This window comes from Copidosoma floridanum, unplaced genomic scaffold, assembly GCF_036245765.1.
Source record: "Copidosoma floridanum isolate Cflo_tuat_1 unplaced genomic scaffold, Cflo_Japanese_pri ptg000030l, whole genome shotgun sequence".
Taxonomy (NCBI): Eukaryota; Metazoa; Arthropoda; class Insecta; order Hymenoptera; family Encyrtidae; genus Copidosoma; species Copidosoma floridanum.
Window position 1 is genome coordinate 36,345,821 of NW_028321907.1, and position 22,255 is coordinate 36,368,075.

Consider the following 22,255-nt stretch of genomic DNA (forward strand, 5'->3'; position numbering starts at 1 on the left):
ATAATAATGATTAAATAGATGTTTTTAATAAAAAAATCGTTTTTTTTATATTCCTATTTATTTAAATGATTAATTTTTTAATTGACCTTTCTTATTTTAATCAATTGTAAACAATCAATTCTTGTTGAAATAGCCCATTCCTAAGCTTAAATTGGTGCAGTAAAATGGATCACTATGGGTTTTCTTGCATTCAAGGCGTAATGCCATCCCAAAATTTCGTGAAGATGGTTATTTAATGAGCTTTGAATCAATAAATTATTGCAATAAAAATACTGGTTTTAGAAGAACATCGCTCAAAAGCATTAAGGGAGTTTACTCGTACCTAACCTTTTTGACGTATAAGATCAGCAGTATTGTAACCTGTAAGACTGTGTATACAGATATAACGCGTCGTACTAACGGTAACTGTCGAAGAATAATTATTTTATTCACTAATTTATTGCTCATTCCATAAGCCATGAGTGGAGATCAGACTATAGCTGCGTAATCACCAAGTTCTTAGGTTTTTTAAAAAAAATGTTTAATCAAATCTTGACGTCGACTATCCAGATATTGCAGGTTATGTATCAGAACAGTACTAACTCTCATAAGACTGCACGTTAAAAGTTCAATAGTGAAATTATCAATATCTCACTTTATAAGCCATGAAGGGACTTGAAATTTGAATCGAAGGTTTTTCATACACTAAGTAATCTCTGTTCAAAGTATGATCAATATTTTAACGTTAATTATCTTAGCGACTGAACGCCCTTAACTAAAAATTCAACAACTCGGTCAATTATAATAGAAATAAGTCAAATTTCGATACTCGAGGTAATCGGGAACGTTGAGCACGATTATGCAATTGGCGACAGCTTCCGAACTACCGGGGGCCCAGGATGGGTGTCAAACTTGTCGTCTTCTAGACTTTTGCATCTTATTCGTTAAACACAGAGCGAAAACACTTACTCAGGGGTTTTGGGGCTCGTTGAGCACGATTATGCAGTCGGCGACGGCGTCCGATGTACCAGGGGCCCAGGGTGGGCAATAAATTCGTCGTTTCCTGGACTTTTGCATCTAATTCGTGAAATACAGAGCCAAAATACTGACTTGAGGATTTTGGGGCTCGCTGAGCATGATTATGCAGTCGGTGATGGCTTTCGTGGCACCGGGGGCCCAAGGTCAATGAAATTTCCATATTACCTTGTCAGCTCTCTTTACAGTTGAAATTTTATACTGTGCCTAAAAACTATTAAGCTTTAGCAAGTTTAAGAAATTTACAAAAAAATATTCAATTAAGCTCCCACCTGTTAATGAGACAGAATTTTAAAGAGAATTTACTCTCGAATTTTTTTCAATTTTTTCTTTAGTGTCCGTTAGTTTTTTCACACATTTTTTATACTTTGATTCAGCAAAATATTGTTTTCGAACTGCTTCGATCAGTGTTTCAATGCTTATTACAGTAAACGTCATTTTACTTCGGTGTATTTTTGCCAGACTTACTGACTATTATTTGAAGTGGCTTCGAAATTTTATTTTGACTTTACGTAGTGAAAACCACTAAACTAAAGTGATAAACTAGCACATTTTACAAAGCTTAAATTGTAATTATTGCTATTGCTTTTAATTTTTACGAATTAAAAACTATGCGAAAACCATCTTAGAAGTATTAGGAATCAGCATGCAAAATTCCAGTAAAATCAGTTGTGTAGTTTTCGCTGTTAGTGATTATAACGTATTGTAGGATTTTAACTCACATATACATACTAGTAGCCCCTCGTCTCTTTTAGTTTTAAAAACTAAATAGTTCTAAAAAAGTATAAAAAAATACAATCATATTTGTTAAAACTGTCAAAATCTAGAACTGACAGAAAATATATGGTAAAATATTTCTGTTTTCAAATCTCAAAATTTTATTACCATAGTAACGAAGTCCTAGATACTCATCTCTCTATTTTTAAGCACCGCAATACAGACAAATACATATTATTCTACCTAGTATACATACTTATTCTACCTTTTGAAAAAGCTTGAAGATTTCAGTCATAACTGTCAGGGTTGTGATGGAGAGCTAATTTGTCCCTGAATAAATAAGGTATTGCAATAAAAATACTGGTCTTAAAAAAGCATCGTTATTAAGCATGAAATAACAGTATGACAACTTGATTATGTAGTTGCCGATGGCGTCCGATGCATTTGGGGCACAGGGTGAGCATCAAACTAATCGTCTTCTAGACTCTTGCATCTAACTCGTGGAGCAACACGCCACAATAATTACCCGGGGGTTATAGGGCTCACTTAATACAAATGTATAATCAGTACTCGTAGATAATGTAAGGCACCCAATTTAAAAGCGTAATGCAATTAAACAATTTCTATTCATCGAAAATCATACAAAAACTTTATAAAAAATTTATTGACCTTGGGCCCCCAGTGCCACGAAAGTTATCACTGACTGCAGAATCGTGCTCAGCGAGCCCCAAAACCCCTGAGTAAGTATTTTCGCTCTGTGTTTAACGAATAAGATGCAAAAGTCTAGAAGACGACAAGTTTGACACCCATCCTGGGCCCCAGGTAGTTCGGAGGCTGTCGCCAATTGCATAATCGTGCTCAACGTTCCCGATTACCTCGAGTATCGAAATTTGACTTATTTCTATTATAATTGACCGAGTTGTTGAATTTTTAGTTAAGGGCGTTCAGTCGCTAAGATAATTAACGTTAAAATATTGATCATACTTTGAACAGAGATTACTTAGTGTATGAAAAACCTTCGATTCAAATTTCAAGTCCCTTCATGGCTTATAAAGTGAGATATTGATAATTTCACTATTGAACTTTTAACGTGCAGTCTTATGAGAGTTAGTACTGTTCTGATACATAACCTGCAATATCTGGATAGTCGACGTCAAGATTTGATTAAACATTTTTTTTAAAAAACCTAAGAACTTGGTGATTACGCAGCTATAGTCTGATCTCCACTCATGGCTTATGGAATGAGCAATAAATTAGTGAATAAAATAATTATTCTTCGACAGTTACCGTTAGTACGACGCGTTATATCTGTATACACAGTCTTACAGGTTACAATACTGCTGATCTTATACGTCAAAAAGGTTAGGTACGAGTAAACTCCCTTAATGCTTTTGAGCGATGTTCTTCTAAAACCAGTATTTTTATTGCAATAATTTATTGATTCAAAGCTCATTAAATAACCATCTTCACGAAATTTTGGGATGGCATTACGCCTTGAATGCAAGAAAACCCATAGTGATCCATTTTACTGCACCAATTTAAGCTTAGGAATGGGCTATTTCAACAAGAATTGATTGTTTACAATTGATTAAAATAAGAAAGGTCAATTAAAAAATTAATCATTTAAATAAATAGGAATATAAAAAAAACGATTTTTTTATTAAAAACATCTATTTAATCATTATTATACATAACTATAATAAGGTTAAATAGTTTGCTTGTAATAAGAGTAACTCGTGCTTTTAAATACTATTTTATAAGTATTACTATATCTATTCAATCACTGGAGTGTTTTAAAACGAAAACAAAATTATATTTTTTGTATAACTATAGAATTTTTTCAAGCAAAATTTTTAGGCCCCCCTAGGGCCTCATTCACCATCTTTGTCAACCTTTTTATTAGGGAGAAAATGGTTTGTGAAAGAGAGTTATATTCGCGGTAGTAAGCCACAATCAATAGGTGGTGATATGAGTGCTTTTAACTGTAAATTTTACTGCTGGTAATGTTTTTTTCATATTGATGAAACTTGTCATAAAAATAAAATATAATGAAAAGTCAGCATCATTTTAGTGTTGTTGATGTATTAGGAATCCTTGAAACTTTTTCGTCTACATAAGTTTCCTGTTATATATACATTAATCCCCTCTGCCTGTAACAAGAAGTTTTGTGTTATTTTTAAGGAGTGACAAAGAGACGGTAGAAAAATGTGATAGGGCTGTAAAGGGCAGAGGGGGACGAGCAGGGCTAAAGAAAAGAAAATTGAATCATTTTACAGAGAAACATGACAAACTTAGCCATATTTTGAGAGGGGGTGAGGGGTGATAAGAGAAAAGGAGAGGGAGGTAGAGTCGGAAACGGCCAGGGTGGAAAAAATAGATAATGAAGTTGTTCGGATCAAAAAACTAAATATTTCGGTAGAGAGTTTCATCACTTTTTGCAAGACAATACTACAAAATTTTGAGATGCCATAAATCCTGATGTTAAAGCTGCCACAGTATAGCGTGCCAGTTAAAAGTTTGAAAAGCCTATGTAAAAGGGGTTTGACGTACTAAAATACCTGCCACTTCGTCAAATTTTTACAAGATTTATTTGATGATTATAGTAATATCCCCCACTCTACAATTAAGTTAGCATTAAGCAGTGTAATTATATAATATGCATATGTGGCAAATCAAATTTTAGTCAATTCAAGACTATCTCAAGCAAATAATTGTCGCCGTCAAAATAAAGATAACTACAAAGTAGGTAATTATGTATTTATAAGCCGCGATTAAAATGTGTTAGGAAAAGGTGTAATAAATACATTGAGTGAAGAGATATTTAAAATAACTTGAATTTCAGCAGCCAAAGCTTACATGTGTATAAGCTTAGTGATTTTGATGGTTAAAAAATGTATGGATTTGCACCTTTATTTAGGAGACTTAAGCGATTTTAAATAAAATGTTAGCTAGCTCTGAAATTTAGAGATACTAAACATAAACAATGCTTGATTTTTTTATGAGAAAATAATAGGTTGGTCAACACATTTATTTTCAAGAAAATCGCTCGTAAAAATTTATCACTTTAACACGTAACCTTACGAAATCTGAAATTCAATTGACTACCATACCGCAAAAAAAAACTGTGGGCCCACACATTCAATTGGTACGTGTAGCTTAGATTATAAAAAATCTATTATTCAAAAAAAAAGATAGGATTAACACTTCAAATTTCAATGAAAAGTCAGTGCATCAATAAGATAGCGCGTCATTTAAATAGACAACATATGTGAACGCTAATAATGTTACATTCTGTATACTAGTATTATATTTTTAGTAAATTATATTTTTTGTATAACTATAGAATTTTTTCAAGCAAAATTTTTAGGCCCCCCTAGGGCCTCATTCACCATCTTTGTCAACCTTTTTATTAGGGAGAAAATGGTTTGTGAAAGAGAGTTATATTCGCGGTAGTAAGCCACAATCAATAGGTGGTGATATGAGTGCTTTTAACTGTAAATTTTACTGCTGGTAATGTTTTTTTCATATTGATGAAACTTGTCATAAAAATAAAATATAATGAAAAGTCAGCATCATTTTAGTGTTGTTGATGTATTAGGAATCCTTGAAACTTTTTCGTCTGCATAAGTTTCCTGTTATATATACATTAATCCCCTCTGCCTGTAACAAGAAGTTTTGTGTTATTTTTAAGGAGTGACAAAGAGACGGTAGAAAAATGTGATAGGGCTGTAAAAGGCAGAGGGGGACGAGCAGGGCTAAAGAAAAGAAAATTGAATCATTTTACAGAGAAACATGACAAATTTAGCTATATTTTGAGAGGGGGTGAGGGGTGATAAGAGAAAAGGCGAGAGAGGTAGAGTAGAAAACGGGCGTACTTGGCAACCAACTCTGGGTCACGTTGTAATCGGCGGTGCAGCGATCGAAGGGACGCTCGAGCACCAGTCAGACTCTTTCCCATCTGCTCGGCTCCGTTGCGCTTGAGAGGAAAGCGGACAACGTTCCGCCCAACCGGCGCTCGATGGTGATTGGCGAAGATGGCCTGGCACCCAGCCCGCAACAGTGAGTTGCCCGACAAAATCTCTACGCAATAAACGCCCTGGCTGGAGCAGATGGGGGTGCACGTCAGTACCGAGCAAGATGTCGACGTCGCCTGGGACGCCAAAGTTCGGGTCAGAGAGGTCCGGCAAATCACTTCAGAGTTCGATGGTGGCCAAGTTTAGTGGTTCCGAGGGCGTACGCAGACCCCATTGAGGCAATCAGTGCGCTGTCAGTCGGAGCGACTACGTTGAGTTTCGCATTTGGAGTTGCAACCTCGCTGTGAACAAAGAGCAAGTAATTGCGGCCCCTACAATGCCAGAGATTTTCAAGATGGCCGGCTCGAGATCGGCACCAAGCTTTTGAGCGAGTGCAGCAGACGTGATGGAGATTTTAGAGCAGGCGTCAACGAGTGCTCTTGCAGCAATTGTCCAGCCTCCAACGCCCTTGAGCTGCACTGGAAGCGTAGGCAGGATGGCGAGTCATTATTGCGACGTGACCGTCACATCGGTCCTGTCCTTGGAGTTAGAAGTGAGAAGCGTTTGCTTCACCTGAACTGGTGCCGAATCGAGGGGAGCCCCTCACTTTTGGCTGCCATCGTGGAGGAGGCTATGATGCAATGCCTCGCAGTGCTGGCATACGCCCTGAGATGGGGGAGGCGAGGGTATGCGAGCAAGCGATGAGTCTACCTCAGGTAGCCGTTACAGAGAAAGAGAACGCACGGGGCAAAGAGCTGTTCGAGCTCTGTGCTCGTCTAGCCCTCGAGATCCGTAGGAAGGGGGCGCACTGGCGCGCCGTACGTATCTGCACATAACTTATATTATGAAATATAACTTTCCCATCTGAAATGTTAAAAAATGTATGTAATTTAGTACCCAAGTCATATTTCATTTTTAGAGTTTTTCAAGTAACTGATCATAGGTCCCCTGTGTCTATTCTCTCCCCCTTACTTACTATATGTCTCTGAAGGACCATTATTTGTTTTACTTGATTGAACTTTTACATTTGAAATCTCTTTCTGGTCCATGTGTACTTTACCCAAATATAAAATTTTTGATTAACTGAGAACTTTATTTACAAAAAAAACAGAATTCAGGAGAAGGTATAGTTAAATAGACAAACACAAGTAAGCTTTTAAAACAATAATTCATTCTGTTAATTTAATGTTGTGACACTTCATGTGTCGTTTTAACCCATCTGTTTTTTTAAAACCCTTCCCACATTTTTCACATATTTCTTTTTCATGGTTTTTATGAATTAACAAACGTCTGTTTAAAGTTGACAATCTTTAAAGTTACATATTTTTAAATTACTGAAAAATTTATATCCTAAGGAATCAAAACTCTGTGCTTGTGATTTGTTGATAAACATAGAACTTGCTAATACAAAGGAAAACTGTTTTCTATAGAAGACAAAAGGTAATGATGATGAGGTGCCAGTATTTAACGTTATTCTAGGAATACAAACTCTGCTTTCTTTTTTTCCCGTTATTGCTTCTGCTTCTATATTATACTTAAATAATTTTTAATCTTGTGCCTTTACAGAGACCGTCTGATATACTTAAATTTCTTATCAACGTTACTATAGCATTTATTTTTGATTTTAATTCGTGTAGTGGAAGACCTTCTCTGATATTATTTAAAAAATCTATTGGAAAATTAATATTTATGTTATCATCTGTTTTATCAACTCCTTTGTGAGTCGCATATTCTGCTGTTGTGAACTCATTCTCAGCCTGCATTGATAATTACACGAGTAATGTCGTTATTTGGTGTACTAAATCTGTTAGTGGGGGGTTGGCGCACGGAGCGCGCAGGGGGGCGTCAGCCTCACTAGTGTATATATATATGCACTTCTTTATAGCAATAAGACGAATAATACACTAATACACGTACTTTAGAACAAAAATCTACATATACACGATAATATACCAACGGTACAGTACCACATGCACGTATATAATATATATATATAGATGTAAAAGTTCCACTGCGTGTATCTATGTATAAAGAGAGAGAGAACCCGTTTCATTAGTGGGGTGAACAGCAACTAAGGAGCGGACCAGACTTTTCGGTGCATATTTACCCTCACGCAGCTGTTCACTGCCCGCCATATGATGTTTCACATTAAAAATACTGCAATAGGTATATTTATTACAGTATCATCAAAAGATCATGAACGATTTAATAAAAAATTAACATTGAATAAAAAAATAGAGCAACTGTATTTGAAGATTTAAAAAAATATAAAGATGTAAAATAGAAAACATTCAAAGATACTGCGATTGCCATGAGTTTAATCGAGTATGATTCACAGATTGACAATACTTTCTAAGAAGCTTGTACTTGCATGGTTCCTCACCAATTAGGAACATTTTTTGCATGGTTTTTAGTATTAGAGAATATACGAGGTAATAAAATTTGGAATACGTACTAAAACTTTTTTTGTAAAGATTTTATTTATAATAAAGAAAAATTATGCTCTTCTGCACATCATGAAAATTTTTGAACTTGAAGATAAATCATGTAAATCATTGAATTTACCCGTACCAATTAAACTTGACCTACTAAACAGTAATTACGCACAGGAAGTTGTATTCTGTAAACTTATGTTTGGTCCGATATATGCTTAGCTAAACAGTTAACAAAAGAATAATTTTATAATTGTATCTCAAAACGTTAAGAAGATTTTTTTTATAGATGGCCCTGGAAGATCAGGAACAACCGCTTTGTATAATAAATCGATTTATTACTTAATATTGCTAAGAAAAAAAATTTTGTAAATGGCACAGACTAGCATTGCATCAGTTCTACAATAAAAAATTATGACTAGTCATAGAACTTTTTGCTTACCTTTGAATTTAAATAATTTTAAGCCTGCATTTTTTAAAATTATATAAAAAAAAAAAAAAAAAATTACGTTAAATCAATTTCATGATTTGGGATAAGGCTTCTATGATTCAGAAAAAAGCTTTAGAGATAGTAGACAGAACTTTGCGTGATATATGCAATACACACATATATCTTGGAAATAAATTATTAATTTTGGTTCTTCTCATATTTTAAAATTGAATACAATCATTCGTTCGGATGATGAAAATTTTTCTTAATTACTTTTAGAAATTGGAAAGGGAAAACTAAAATCACGCATCATTTCTAAAAAATGTGACGTCAATAATGTGTGTTTAAATATTTCGTAAAAATTACTAATCTTCGTTAAATAGTGTTATTCTGACTTCTCATAATAATTACAATATTTTTTTAAATCACAAAATTTTGAATCTTATGAAAGGAAAAACGATACCTTATTAAAGCATGGATCAAGCCACGTATAAAGGTGTCGATGAAACGGATAATAACCTTTACATGAATTTTGCTATTGAAGTATTTAACAATATTCTTGAAATTTTGCCACCACATGAACTAAATTTGAAAGTTAGAGCAATAGTTATGTTAACAGAAAATTTATGTAGAGCAGACGGTTTGTGCAACGGCACACAAATAAAGATTAGAAAATTATTCAAGCATAATATTGAAGCTAAAATTATCACAGAAAACAAACTTGGAAATAGTATTTCTACCAAAATTCACTTTATTAACAGGTAATACCTTGTTACCTTTCATACTTTGTAGAAAGAAATTTCTATTAAGTACTACGGACAATTAAGAAATCTCAAGGGAAAATTTTTGATAAAGTCGATATACTTAAAAAAGCCTGTATTTTCATATGGACAACTATACGCATTGTTATCAAGATGCAAAACTAAAGAAGGGATATGCAAAGAAATTTTCGATTAAGAGAAAGTACACTTATCGAAAAGAAAAAAAAAATTAACGAATTGGAAGTTATCATATAAATTAAAACAACTATATTTAGTAGTAGCATTCAAAATGATATGTTTATATTTTATTATGTTACAATTTTGTTAGAAATCATTAAAGTCGAAATTTTTATTTAGGATAACTATTCATGTTTTTTAGCAAAATTGGTTGATTTTCGTCATTACTTTGTATACATATTAAAAAACAATAATTTAAAAGTAATATATATATATATATATATATATATATATATATATATATATATATATATATATATTCCTACATTATGTAGTTGTAAGGGCGGGGCTTTACAAGTACCCCCTCCCCTCCCCCTGCAGCCTCTTTGCCACTTCCACCACCCCCATAATCCCTCGTAAAATAAGGAAAATTTGATTTCTATAAATAATATATGTGTGGGTTTTAGGAGGTATATATATACACACACATATGCTATTGGATAAATCATTAATTTTTTTTTCCAACTGGGTTACCAGCACAGCCTATTGGCCTAGTCCACGGCACTTTCTGCCAAAACATCAGTTCCAGGCTTATCAGTTTCCCCGGAAAAGCCCCATTTCAAAGACCACTTCTCGTCGGTAAGACCAGCGATCCCTGCCTGACGTCTGGCATCGGATTCGCTAATCCCTACTGATAGACCTATCACTGTTTCTTATTCACCTAGATCCGAAGACATGTAGGGCAAGGAAAAAATCCTGGATCTACTCTTTCTACTCAAGGAAAAAATTTTACACAAACTTATAACAGTAAGAACCACCCATGAGCACCTTAAGGGGGGGGGTGCAAAGGGGGTGAAAGTCACCAAAATCGATCGAAAAGTAATGTATCTTTTGATTTTCCTCATATTGTAACGTTTGTCCTTTCGCACGTTAATCAAGCACCCCGATCGTGAGAGGCAAGGGTACTCACGTTAATCAAGCACCCCAAAGGAAACAGCCCTTACTACGTCCACGTCGTTGTTTCTGGGTAGCGCTAAAAGTAAGATTATTACAGTTTGTGAAAGGCAAGGAGATTCATGTTAATTGAGGTATTGGGATACGTGCGTTTGGCATACGTGAGTTTAGGATTTGCTCATTTAAAATAAGAATAGTTCTTGACGGTTATTAGCATTTTTCACCCCTTTTCATCTCCTTTAAAGTACTTAAGGGTCAGTTTGGGTGCTAAAACTTAGTGTACATCGTCTCATTACTCTAAAAAATTGATTTATATTAAAGTACACCAAAAAATATGCTGAAAGTCAAAAGGTAGAATACTTTTAGATTGATTTTAACAATTTTCACCCACCTTAAGATTCTTAGGGGGTTGTTTGGGGTGGTAAAATTTCGTTTACATTGTCTTCTTAAGGTAATGAACTTATTTACTTTAAACTGCACTGAAATATGAGAAAAATCAAAAGATAGAATACTTTTAGATCGATTTTGGTGACTCTCACCCCCTTTGCACCCCCCCCCCCCTTTTAAGGTGCTCATGGGTGGTTCTTACTGTTATAAGTTTGTGTGAAATTTTTTCTCACATTACTAAACCTATTTAGATAAAACCATACAGAAATATGTAGAAAGTCAGGAGTTACAATACTTTTAGACCGTTTTTAGAGTTTTTCACCCCCGCTAAGATACTTAGGATAGTTTTGGGTGCTGAAACGTAATGCTTATTAATTTTTGGTTTTAAATAACCTATTGATGAAAAAAGAATGAATACAAATGTAGTATTTAGAAAATCAACATGAGTATCCAATTTCAACTTTAAAAACTGCAGAACCATGTACATTTCAAGAGTAACGAAAAACATGAAACTCAAAAACTTTAAAATGAAATATCTCAATGCAGAAATAAGCTATTTGAGTTAACTCAACGACATTTCAAAGAACAAGACTTCTACTTAACAGTGTCGTTGGTCAATTTTTGAGAAGAAAGAATATTGCGATGCTACATAACCTCAAATATAGCCAAAAATCGCGATTTTGGCACTTTTAGGTTAGGATATTTCAAAATCCTGATGTGATAGAGTGATTCAGATTCCAGATTCTGATTCTACACAAAAAATTACTTCGGAAATCACCCTTCACTTTCTCATAACAACTCAAACCAATTTTTGCAGACCTGTGTTATTAATGATTAGTTTACTCATTTTAAGTCATAATTTTTTTTTGTTTGTACTCATGCTAACAGGTGCAGGACCCTACAGATTTTTTCCACCCTGATAATATTGTCCAGTTTTCTAAACCTTTCTTTTTAACAATTGTCACCATCTTTGGTACAAGCTTGAATTTTGCTATCAGAAAATAATTTTTTTGGGTGTATTATTAGTATTACTAGTGAAAATACAAGATTAAAAGTGTTGTGACACAATTTTGTACATAATTCTAATATACATGAAAAAATTCAAGTATGTATTTTTCACTTGTCGTTATATTTTCTAATTTTTTGCTTTCACAAGCATACTCATGTAACTTTGATAACAACTTTTCGACTGTATTGTCGTATTAAAAAAAACTTTAAGCTTCTGTCTTCTTCCAACCTGTATTCAAAAGTTAAAATCCTGATTAAAAAGCTGAAGGTAACAAAAATAATATATTACTTTTTTCTATAAGCAAGAATTAAAATCGAACTTTTCCTGAGAAAATACCGATATCGTACATCGCAATAAGCAAAGACTAGTAACGCACATCCTTTAAAGCTAATAATAACATCGATTTAAATCTCGAGCAGGGAATAGTGTTGTTCCTACAGTTAGGCAAATATTAAACTAGCTTCTCACCAAAAGTAGAGATCAATATCGCAGTTCATTTTAAACAAAAATCGGCGTCACTCTTCTCACTAGGGAAAAATAGATATTGCTCATTGTCTTAAGCACAGATGGATGTCGTTTTTCTCCTGAGGCCAAAATAGATAGAACTTATCTCCTAAGGAAAAATATGATATTGCGCTTTAACTTGAACAAAGATCGGTGTTACTATTTTCATGAAGCAAAGATACATATGTCTTTTTTCCTGAGGCAAAAATCTATAGCACACATTACCTTAAGCAAAGATTAATATTACTTTCTTCTCTTGGCAGAGATAAATATTGCTGAAATAACTTTTTACCTTTGCACCAAGCAAAGATCAATATTTTTTCTCTTCCAAACTCAATGATGAATATTGCTTGTTTCCTTAGGCAAAGATGGATATAGCTTATTTTCTCAAGCAAATATAGATATCGCACTTTGCCTGGAATATAGATTTATATTGTACGTTACATCAAGCGAAAATCAGAATTGTGTTTTTAGGATCATAGATTAGTATTATTTTTTAAGTGAGCTAACATTGCTACAAGCAAAGATCTGTGTATCTTTTCTTTTTAGGAAAAAATAATTATCGCTTTTTTCTGAGGCAAAGATCGATATCACACATACTTAACTTACAGGAAAGAAAGGTATCGTTCTTGTTCTGAGGCAAAAGTAGATATTGCACCTTACCTCAAGCGAAGATCGGCATTACTTTTCGTTTAGGCAATGATAAATATCGGTTTTTTGTGGGCAAATATCAATATCACACTTCACCAAAGGCGAAGATAATCAACGAATTTCCCCTAAAACAAATAATGATACCACTTTACTTCTGAAACACAGATGAGCATTGGTTTTTTAATTAGACAATGATTAATATTAATTTGCTTCTTAGGCAAAGATTAAAAATGCACTTTGCCTCAAAAAAAATCCGTATCACTATTCTCCTCAGGCAAAGATAGATATTGTTTTCTCCTGAGGCAAAAATCAATATTGAACTTTGGCTCAAGCAAATATTAGTATAACTTTTCTCCTTAGGCAAAAATGAATGTCACTTCTTTTCTGAGACAAACTTCCATATCGCACATAACCTTTAGCGAAGATCGGTATCACTCTTCTTCTTACGCAAAGATAGATAACGCTTATTTTCTCAGGCAAATATACATATCGTACTTTGCCCTAAACAAAGATTGATATTGCATTTCACCTTTGACGAAGATAATTATCTCATTCCTCCTAATGCAAAGAATAATATCGCTCTACTTTTTGAGCATTGATAGTACTGTTATTTTAGTCAGGCAATGATTGATATTACTTTTCTCTTGAGTTATTGATCAATATCGCACTGTGTTTTAAAAAAAAGCCCGTATCTTTTTTCTCTTCAGGCAGAGATACAATCGTTCATTTTCTGAGGCAAAGATAGATATCGGTTTTCTTGCAAGGCAAAATTGATGTCATTTATCTCGTAAAGCATCGATACTGCACTTTGGTTTAAGCCAAGATCTGTATAACTTTTCTCCTTATGCAAAAATAAACATAGCTTTTCTTTTGAAGCAAATACAGATGTCGCACATTACATCAAGCAAAGATTAGTATCACTATTCTCCTAAAACACAGATAAATATCACTTATTTTCTGACGCAATGATAGATGTTGCTTCTTTCCTAAGGCGAAGACCAATCTTGCACAACGAATTAAGCGAAAACCACACTTTTTCTGATGCAAAAAATAATAATGCCTCAGATCTTAAGGATGTATCAGCATTATTTTTCTAGTTGGACAAGTTCTCTTTAGACAAAAATAGGTAGCACTCTACTTTTTAGATAAAAATTGATAATGTACTGAACTGTGTAAAAGTTATAAGTAGACATCACTTTTCTCACAAGGCAATTATTAATGCCACACATTTTTTTACATCTGTCATTTATGTGGACCAAAAAAAATTGACTAAACAAGTATTTCAATTTTTGCTAAGCTCGCACAGCTTGTCCACACGATGTCGATGTTTTCTGCAAATATGGCGTTTTGTACCAACATGAACTTTAAGGAATAGCATAATTCATGATTTAAAAAATTTTGTGAATCGTAGAAGGTCAAAGAAAAAAAACAAAAACTTTTATTTACGTACAATTTAAAAATTCAATACCTTGGTGGTATCAGAGTTACGAACACGAAGTGATTGCAGCGCTGCTTATATATTACTTGTACACTGTAGTTTAACAATCCAACGTTATGCAGTGCTATCAACTTACGCAGGCTTGTTTCAGAGGCGCAGTATGCAAAGCATCACTTTTTTTATTGTTACTGCAGACATTTAGTTGCGATATAGTTGGGCAAAGGTCGAAATATCTTTAAGTTTTTAACGCATATCATTAGTTGGGGTATGCATATCTCAGTGTTCACACAGTGAGGGACGAAGTATAAAGAAATTGAGAAGTGACGCTAGATGAAAATGACTTAAATGCCTTTTTGAAAAACTGCCTAGATGAAAAACTTAAACACCAGTTTTTACATAAATGCAGATCTTTTTATCACTGCGTTTCGACTCTGTATTAGTACATGAACTTGTGATATCGTCTGTGTCAGTTTCGTCGAAGTCACTCGTATCTCTTTATGCAACGTACGTAACCAACTCTGATCATCGTCTCAGTAGGTTAAAAATTCGTTTCTGATCTAAAATACACGATTTGCAGTGCCTGAAAACCATAAATAATGCTATGCTCATCACACTTCAAAAGCGAGACTGAGTGAATTCATGGCACTATATAACGTTCTGTTATTAAGCTACAGTGTACAAGTGATCGAGTGATAATTAAATTCTGACTGTACAGACGCATAATTATACATGTTTTTACTTGTATGAGACCTCAGACTTCAAACTTTATCATTCATTTTTTCTATACAGAGCATAAACACAGTGAAGTTACATAATATATTATGATGATACAATTGTTCATCGTAGCTAAGAAAAGTTTCCACTACTGATTAAAATAAGTTTTCAGGCACTAAAAGTTGTGTATTGTGGATGTAAAACAAACTTTTAGCCTAGTACAAGGACGATCAGATTTGATTACATGAGTACGTAAATATGTATAAGTGTGATTCCAACGTAACTGTCTCAGACGAAGCCTCAAGTACGCATAGGTATTCGTATTAAGTTTAAATTCATTCAAATTCTTTCCTCGAATGATGAGAGCTAGCATTTGAAACTATTTACATCCACTGTTGCCTTTTAATTTTTTCACGTTTTGGCCCTTACTTTATGAACACTGAGTTTATATATTCTAACTGTGGGTACGCGTAAAAATCTTTGGGCTATTGTCCTACTTGGGCAACCAATTTTTCAACCAAGTTCTCACATGAAAAGATAAAAAATGTATAAGTGCTTTGAGCCCAAAATCTAGTAAAAAAAAAGTAGTGTATTGCTCATTACACTTCAAAAAGATGACTGAGTGGGTTTATGGGACTAAGTAACATTGGGTTGTTAAACTATAGAATACAAGTGATCAATTGGAGACACCATAATCAATTCGTGTTCAAAACTTACACGCCACCAAGGGTTCAAATTATTAAAATGTGGGTAGATAAAAGTTTTGTCGTTTCCGTCCATCTTGATTCTAAAATTCGAATAATTTCGGAAGACACGAAGTATGCAATTTTTAAAATCATATGTAGGTACAAAACATGTTTATATACGCTAAAAAAATGCTCTCATCGTGCCTAGTTTTGCAGATATGAAAATATCTGTTCAGTTTATTTTTATTTTTCATCCACATCAATGATTAAAGTAATGAAATGTGCAATATCAATACTTGCCTCATAAAAAAAAACTTCTTTTACCTTTCATGGAGTTAAGTGCGACATAAAATATTTTCTGAAAAGAAGAGTGATGTTTATCTCTTCGTAAAAAACAGTGATACTGATCTTTGCATAAAAAAATATGAAATATTTTTACTTCAGAGGGATAGCTATGTCTTAGTTTGAGCAGAAGTCTAATATCAATTTTTTCCTCAAAAGACAAAGTATGTGAGATATTGTTTGCTTTAGAAAAATCGTGATATATTTAAATTAATACGGTCGCACTGTACAACTTGGGTTCAACCGTTTTACTTGTTCCTTCAGCTTGTACAATTAAAAGTTTCACTTATAGATACAGTACAAAAAACTGAAGCTTATAAGTGTATTACAAATAGTAGCACAGACAACAAGATTTTATTATGTCTGAACACGTACGGTAGAAGAGAAAAAATTAAAAACTACAACAGAGTAACAAAAAAATAGTTTAAAATTAGCATTCAAGATTTAAAAAACAATTTTATCACATTATTAATTAGCTAGCTAGTATTAACTAGCAATATTAATAATGCATGCAACAAAGTATTAAAGATTGCAAGAGATAAGTTCACACCAGGAAATTTGAGGATTCAGGATATGCAGGATCAACGTGTTAGTGGGTAGAGATAAGATTCAGGCTTACTGCACCTTTAAGCATGCGTACACACAAAATAATAACGAAATAAGAAAACTAAACATTCATAGTAAATAATATATCCAATCAATAAAAAAACCTACAGATGTTAAAAATGTGCTCTTTTTGATAGTATATTTCTGACTCAATGTCTAAAATGTCTGGCTAAATATCCGGATAAATGTGTGACTTTGAGTAAAGCTTAATGTTTGGCTAAATGTCTAGATAGATGTTTGGCTTGATATTTGGCTACAGGTATGGCTCAAATCCTAGCTTAATGTATGACTTAATATCTGGCTAAATGTCTGGTTGAAAATCTAGTTCAAAGTCTGATTCAATGTCTGGCTTAGTGTCAAGCAATACATCTGACTCGATACCTTGCTAAATATCTAGCAAAAAGTATAGCTCAATGTCTAAATTAATGTCTAGCTAAAAGTATGACTCAGTGACTGGCTGAATGTTTAACTTAATATCTGGCTGAACAGTTGGCTAAATGCCTGTTTCAATATTTTGCTGAATCTTTGGTTTAATATCTGCCAAATGACGTTTTTTCTCTTTTATTTCTAGGCAAAATATGGTTGATACTAAAAGTTACATAAACATAATGCTTTATACAACAATTTACATGCTTTCAGTACAATATTTAAAAAATGTGCAACGAATACAAATTGAAATGGTTTAATGGGTTTTAGGATTTGACATAAGGTTTTATTACATAAATTTTAATTAGATTACATGAATTATAATTCTTATTAGTCTTATAATTCTATGTCCTAATAATTCTTAAAAAAAGTTATTCTTTAGCTATTCTCAAAAAAAAAGTTGTGAGGACAGAAGTATTATGTATTGCAAGAGATAGTTATTTATTTCAACAAAACTTCATCTCGTGTCAGGAAATCAGTTATTCTTGCCAAAAAAAAGGTTCAGGATAACACAGGATCAACAAAAAGTATGTTTTGGAAACTGGACAAGAAACTGGTGGTGTAGTAAAGATTCAAGCTCGCTGTATATGGATTAGGATTCACCACATAAGCTTCATCGCTCCGTAGCTACATTACATTGTAGCCGCAAAACAGCTGCAGGGACAATGGCATTTATCCAACGAAAAATACCATTTGTGATGGCAAAATTTAAGCTTATACCAAAGATGGTGACCTTTTTAAAAAAAAAAGTTAATGGAAACTTAATTAGAAAGTCAGGGTGAAGACCAGATCTATGCTTACTGCACCTGTGAGCACGAGTAAAAATAAGAAAATTACAACTTTAAGTGGGTAAACTGAACATTAATAATTAATAATTTATCTAATCATATTTATATTTAACATTTAGGACAGCTTGTTAGTTCGTAAAAAAATAGTTTCTACGACTTACAAAGTATCATAATAAATACGACTGACTACTTTGCAGTTAACGATCTGATTTTTGATGGATTGAATCAAAAACAAGGAATTTACAGTTAACTTGCTGCAGTGATCTTGTTTATGACATATTTAAGAGTACAAAGTGCATATAAATACCTTACTGATCCTTGTTAATATTTTTATTTTGGATGTTCACAAGTCGAGGTTTTTGCAATGAACGGTGCTACTTTTCTTTGAAACGCCACAAATTGATATATTTTTCATTGAGGCATCGCGAGTTAGGCAACTCTTCATGGAAACATAGAGAGTTGGAATCTTTTCATTACATTACAGTGGGTTAAGTGACTTTTCGTTGGAGCACCACGAACTGGTATGTTCTTCATTGGAGCGCCACTAGGTAGGCGACTCTTCATTGAAACATAGCGAGTTGGGTTGTTTTTCTTTACAACACAGTAGGTAAAGCGACTTTTCATCGAAGCGCCACGAGCTGGTATGTTCTTCACTGGAGCACTACTAGTTAGGCGACTCTTCGATAGAAGTTAGCGACTTAGAATACTCTTCTACACAGTACAGCGAGTCGGAATTTTTTTCTTCAGATAACAACAAGGCAGGCGATTCTTTACAGAAGAACCGCGAGTCGTACTATTTTTCATAAAAGCTTTATTAGTTGGCTTTTTTTCTGGGAGTCGCAAGTTGTACTACTTTTCTTATCACCCTGAGTCAAGCTTCTTTTAACAGGAGGCGTCGATATATGGCGTATAAAAACCAATTTCTCAATCAACGGTAAATAAATACAGAAATAAAAAATAAATTATGAACTATAATGTAAATATATTAAAAGGTTTCTTGTTCAAGAAATCATACTAGGTAATGGAAATGAAAAATTTACTTAGTTTACTCTTTTTTCTCAAAAGTAATAGTAAAAATTCACCTTTGTGACATATTTTTTTTAAGTACAATTTTTCTAATCGGGCTTACTCCTGAGCATAATGCGCTTATAAAAGAATAACTTTAACAATGTGAAGTCTATTTATATATTTATTAAAAGATCGATTTTGAAGAAAGTTAAATTTAAAAAAACAATGGCAACTGTAAAATTGATCTACGAGCTTGAGAAGTGGCGTTAAATGGTAAAACAAAATAAAAATGTATAACTACTTCATAATTACTTTTATAAACAACGTGTAGTTAAAGAAACTTTTACACACCAAAAGATAAGGAGTGAAAGCAAAGTGCACATTTCAACGATAGCTTGATTAATTAAATTGACAAAATAGATCTAAACTGTTTAAAAGTTGTAGTATCAAGACTGATCTGAAGTTGACACTTGCTTACGCATAAGTTTCATTTTATTCCTCATTATCATTTTTTTTATGGCTGCAAAGTTGTAGCTTTCCCAATACTTTTTTTTTTTTCTACACAAATATATCTACATGATCACCACGTTCGAGTGGAAAAGGAAGCCACCTGACTTCTTTTCCTTCTCCTTGACCGTATCTTGCTCTAAGTGATCACTGCCCGCGATTTAAAAAAAACTGCTGATCGCTCCCTTCTTTTCCTCGCCCATAATCTGCTTAAAATGATCATCACCCACGACAGGGAAAGGGAACCACTTGTTTCCTCCTTATTGTCTTCACTTACATCATTGGTATACAGACATAATAAAATAGGAAAATCAGTGTTTTTGTTTTTTTGCAGTTTGAGCACTTAACTAGAAGTTTGTGTAATATTTCTAATTAATGCGTTATTACTGATCATTTAATTAATAACGTACTAATTTATCATTACACTATGAAGAAACAAATAACTTTAATTTTAAACGTGATACGTTTATACTTTATACGTTTGGTTCACCTAAATAAAAAAACTTGTATGATGATGTTTTGATTTCTCTAATTTATTTATAAACAATAGTTTTATTTGGCGTACACACCAAAAACAAATTTAAACATTTTTTCTCAGCGGTTTTTGCTTAATATTTATTAATTTAAAGCACTTACCTAATGGATGGCCATACGTCTTCATTTTCATCATTAAAAAAAATGAATGGATCTTCTCTATAACCTGAGAGCTTTTTTCGTTTTCTTTGAGGTTCATGAACACCCGAAGTATCTCCAAAAATTTTTTTTTTCTCTTCTTTCACGGGACCATCCGCAATTTCCTTTATTGGATATAACTCTGATTGTTCACGAACAGAATTTTCAATTTGAGCATTATTTTCCCATGGTAAAAGTTTCAATTTTTTTAAAACAGCAACAAAAAATCCTCCAGTATTCTGGTGATGAGGAAGTATTCTCATACTGCAATAAAAAATTAATAAAAACTATGGGCACTATTTAATGTTTCTTAATGTAAGAATAATAATAATCAATTTACTGTTAACTTGTAGTCATATAATTCATCACAACAAATCACTATTAATACGAAATAACTCATAATAATAATTCAGCAAAAATCGTTTTCCTATGTAATTCAACGTGGTTCATAGATTAACTCAGTTTCTAAAGTATTAACGTTTATTTTTTACTTGAAATGCTAAAAGCGCGTAAGATTGTGGGTTCTCTTAAATTATAATTAGATGTTATTTTAAAGTTACTATAAGGTAAAAATGTTCAAAGAAAGACGTTTGAAGTTTCTTTATACTTAATAAACATTTTAAATTTTATAGTCACTCCCTATCATAACGCAGTATAGGATTTCGGATTCGACAAGAAGTAATAAAAAATCTGGTTTACTCCCATACGAATTTTAAGAAGTCTCAAATTAAGAAGCCAACAGAGTACTTATAATGAGAAATGAAAACTTCCCGGCAAGGAAAAAATGGCTACATATGATAAATTTTCAACACACAAGTACCTTTAGTTATAAAAATAAGTTGCTTATGCACACTCACCTTTGATAGAAAATCTTCATTAAGCAAAAGCTATTCAAAAATGAACAAAAATAGATTACCTTTGGCGGTGAACTGTAAGCAATAAGGCAAAACAATATCACCGAGTCATCAAAATAACATAAAACTATATAGAATTATTGATACAGTAATGGTATATATAAAAGGGATGAGTGTACAAAAATTATTCTAAAGGTACCTAATACTACTAGGACAGCTCAATATAAGTTTAGAATAGTAATTGCTTAATGATGTTACTATTTATTTTTAAGCAAGATAAATTTATTAACCAAATCTTGATCCTACTATGTAACTTCTAATAACGTAAATAAGAGATAAAACCAGTTTTAATGGTTAACTATTCTGGGTGATTACATAAGATTTAACACAAATTTATCTTTACTTGTTTAAGTTGTCTCTTAGAACTTTCCATACCTCGGTCAATAAAAGATCGTGAGCTGCAGCCATCTGTAATGGAAAATGTGAATGTTGCTTCTATGCAAGTAGAACATATTACTTACAACAGTGTTGCAATGTTTATTACCCTAATATGGTATTTATACTGTGTTCCCTCGAATTATCAATGCACTGCAAGCAGTTTGACAAGAGTGCATTAAAATTTCTGTCTTCCTATAAATTCATCCCCTATATACTCCATTACCATTGATGAGATCAATAGAACTCGACCACGATCTTTGTCAAAGTACAGGGATTCAACAGAGAAAACGAGCCGACTGATGATCAATATTATAATGGCCATCTGAACGCTCCAACGTTTACCTTTTCTCGTGCGTGCTAGTACATTTGTTCCACGTATCACGCATATATGTGACACGTATTTTAATTTTGAATACTGTTTTATTAAAGTGGTTCATGCGGGCTCTGAGATCAATTCGACGTACAATAAAAAATAAAAGAGAAAAAGGCTTGTACTATAAACACATTTTTATCTAAAAAATAATATTTTAAAAAGTTGATTTTAAGCACGCTTCAAGTTAAAAAATATTATATACACCCATAAATTTATATAAGTACAAAAATAGTTCCATCGATAAGTCTCAGTGTGTACAGATCAAAGGCTTGTGTTGTCTGCTGAATTGCTCGTGCGGGTACGTGGCTAGCGAGTTGGTAAGCCTCTAGTTAATAATAGGGAGTATTTCTGTAT

General features: G+C 33.1%; 1 protein-coding gene across 1 annotated transcript in view; it reads right to left on the reverse strand.

Annotated features, from left to right (window-relative positions):
* Positions 1-22,255, reverse strand: part of Nsun2 (tRNA (cytosine(34)-C(5))-methyltransferase Nsun2) — a 410,807-nt gene that overhangs the window by 45,303 nt on the left and 343,249 nt on the right. Inside the window, exon 8 of the mRNA XM_089596349.1 lies at positions 20,201-20,500. Within this exon, the coding sequence (XP_089452475.1) occupies positions 20,201-20,500 (300 nt within the window). The remainder of the gene's footprint in view (positions 1-20,200; positions 20,501-22,255) is intronic.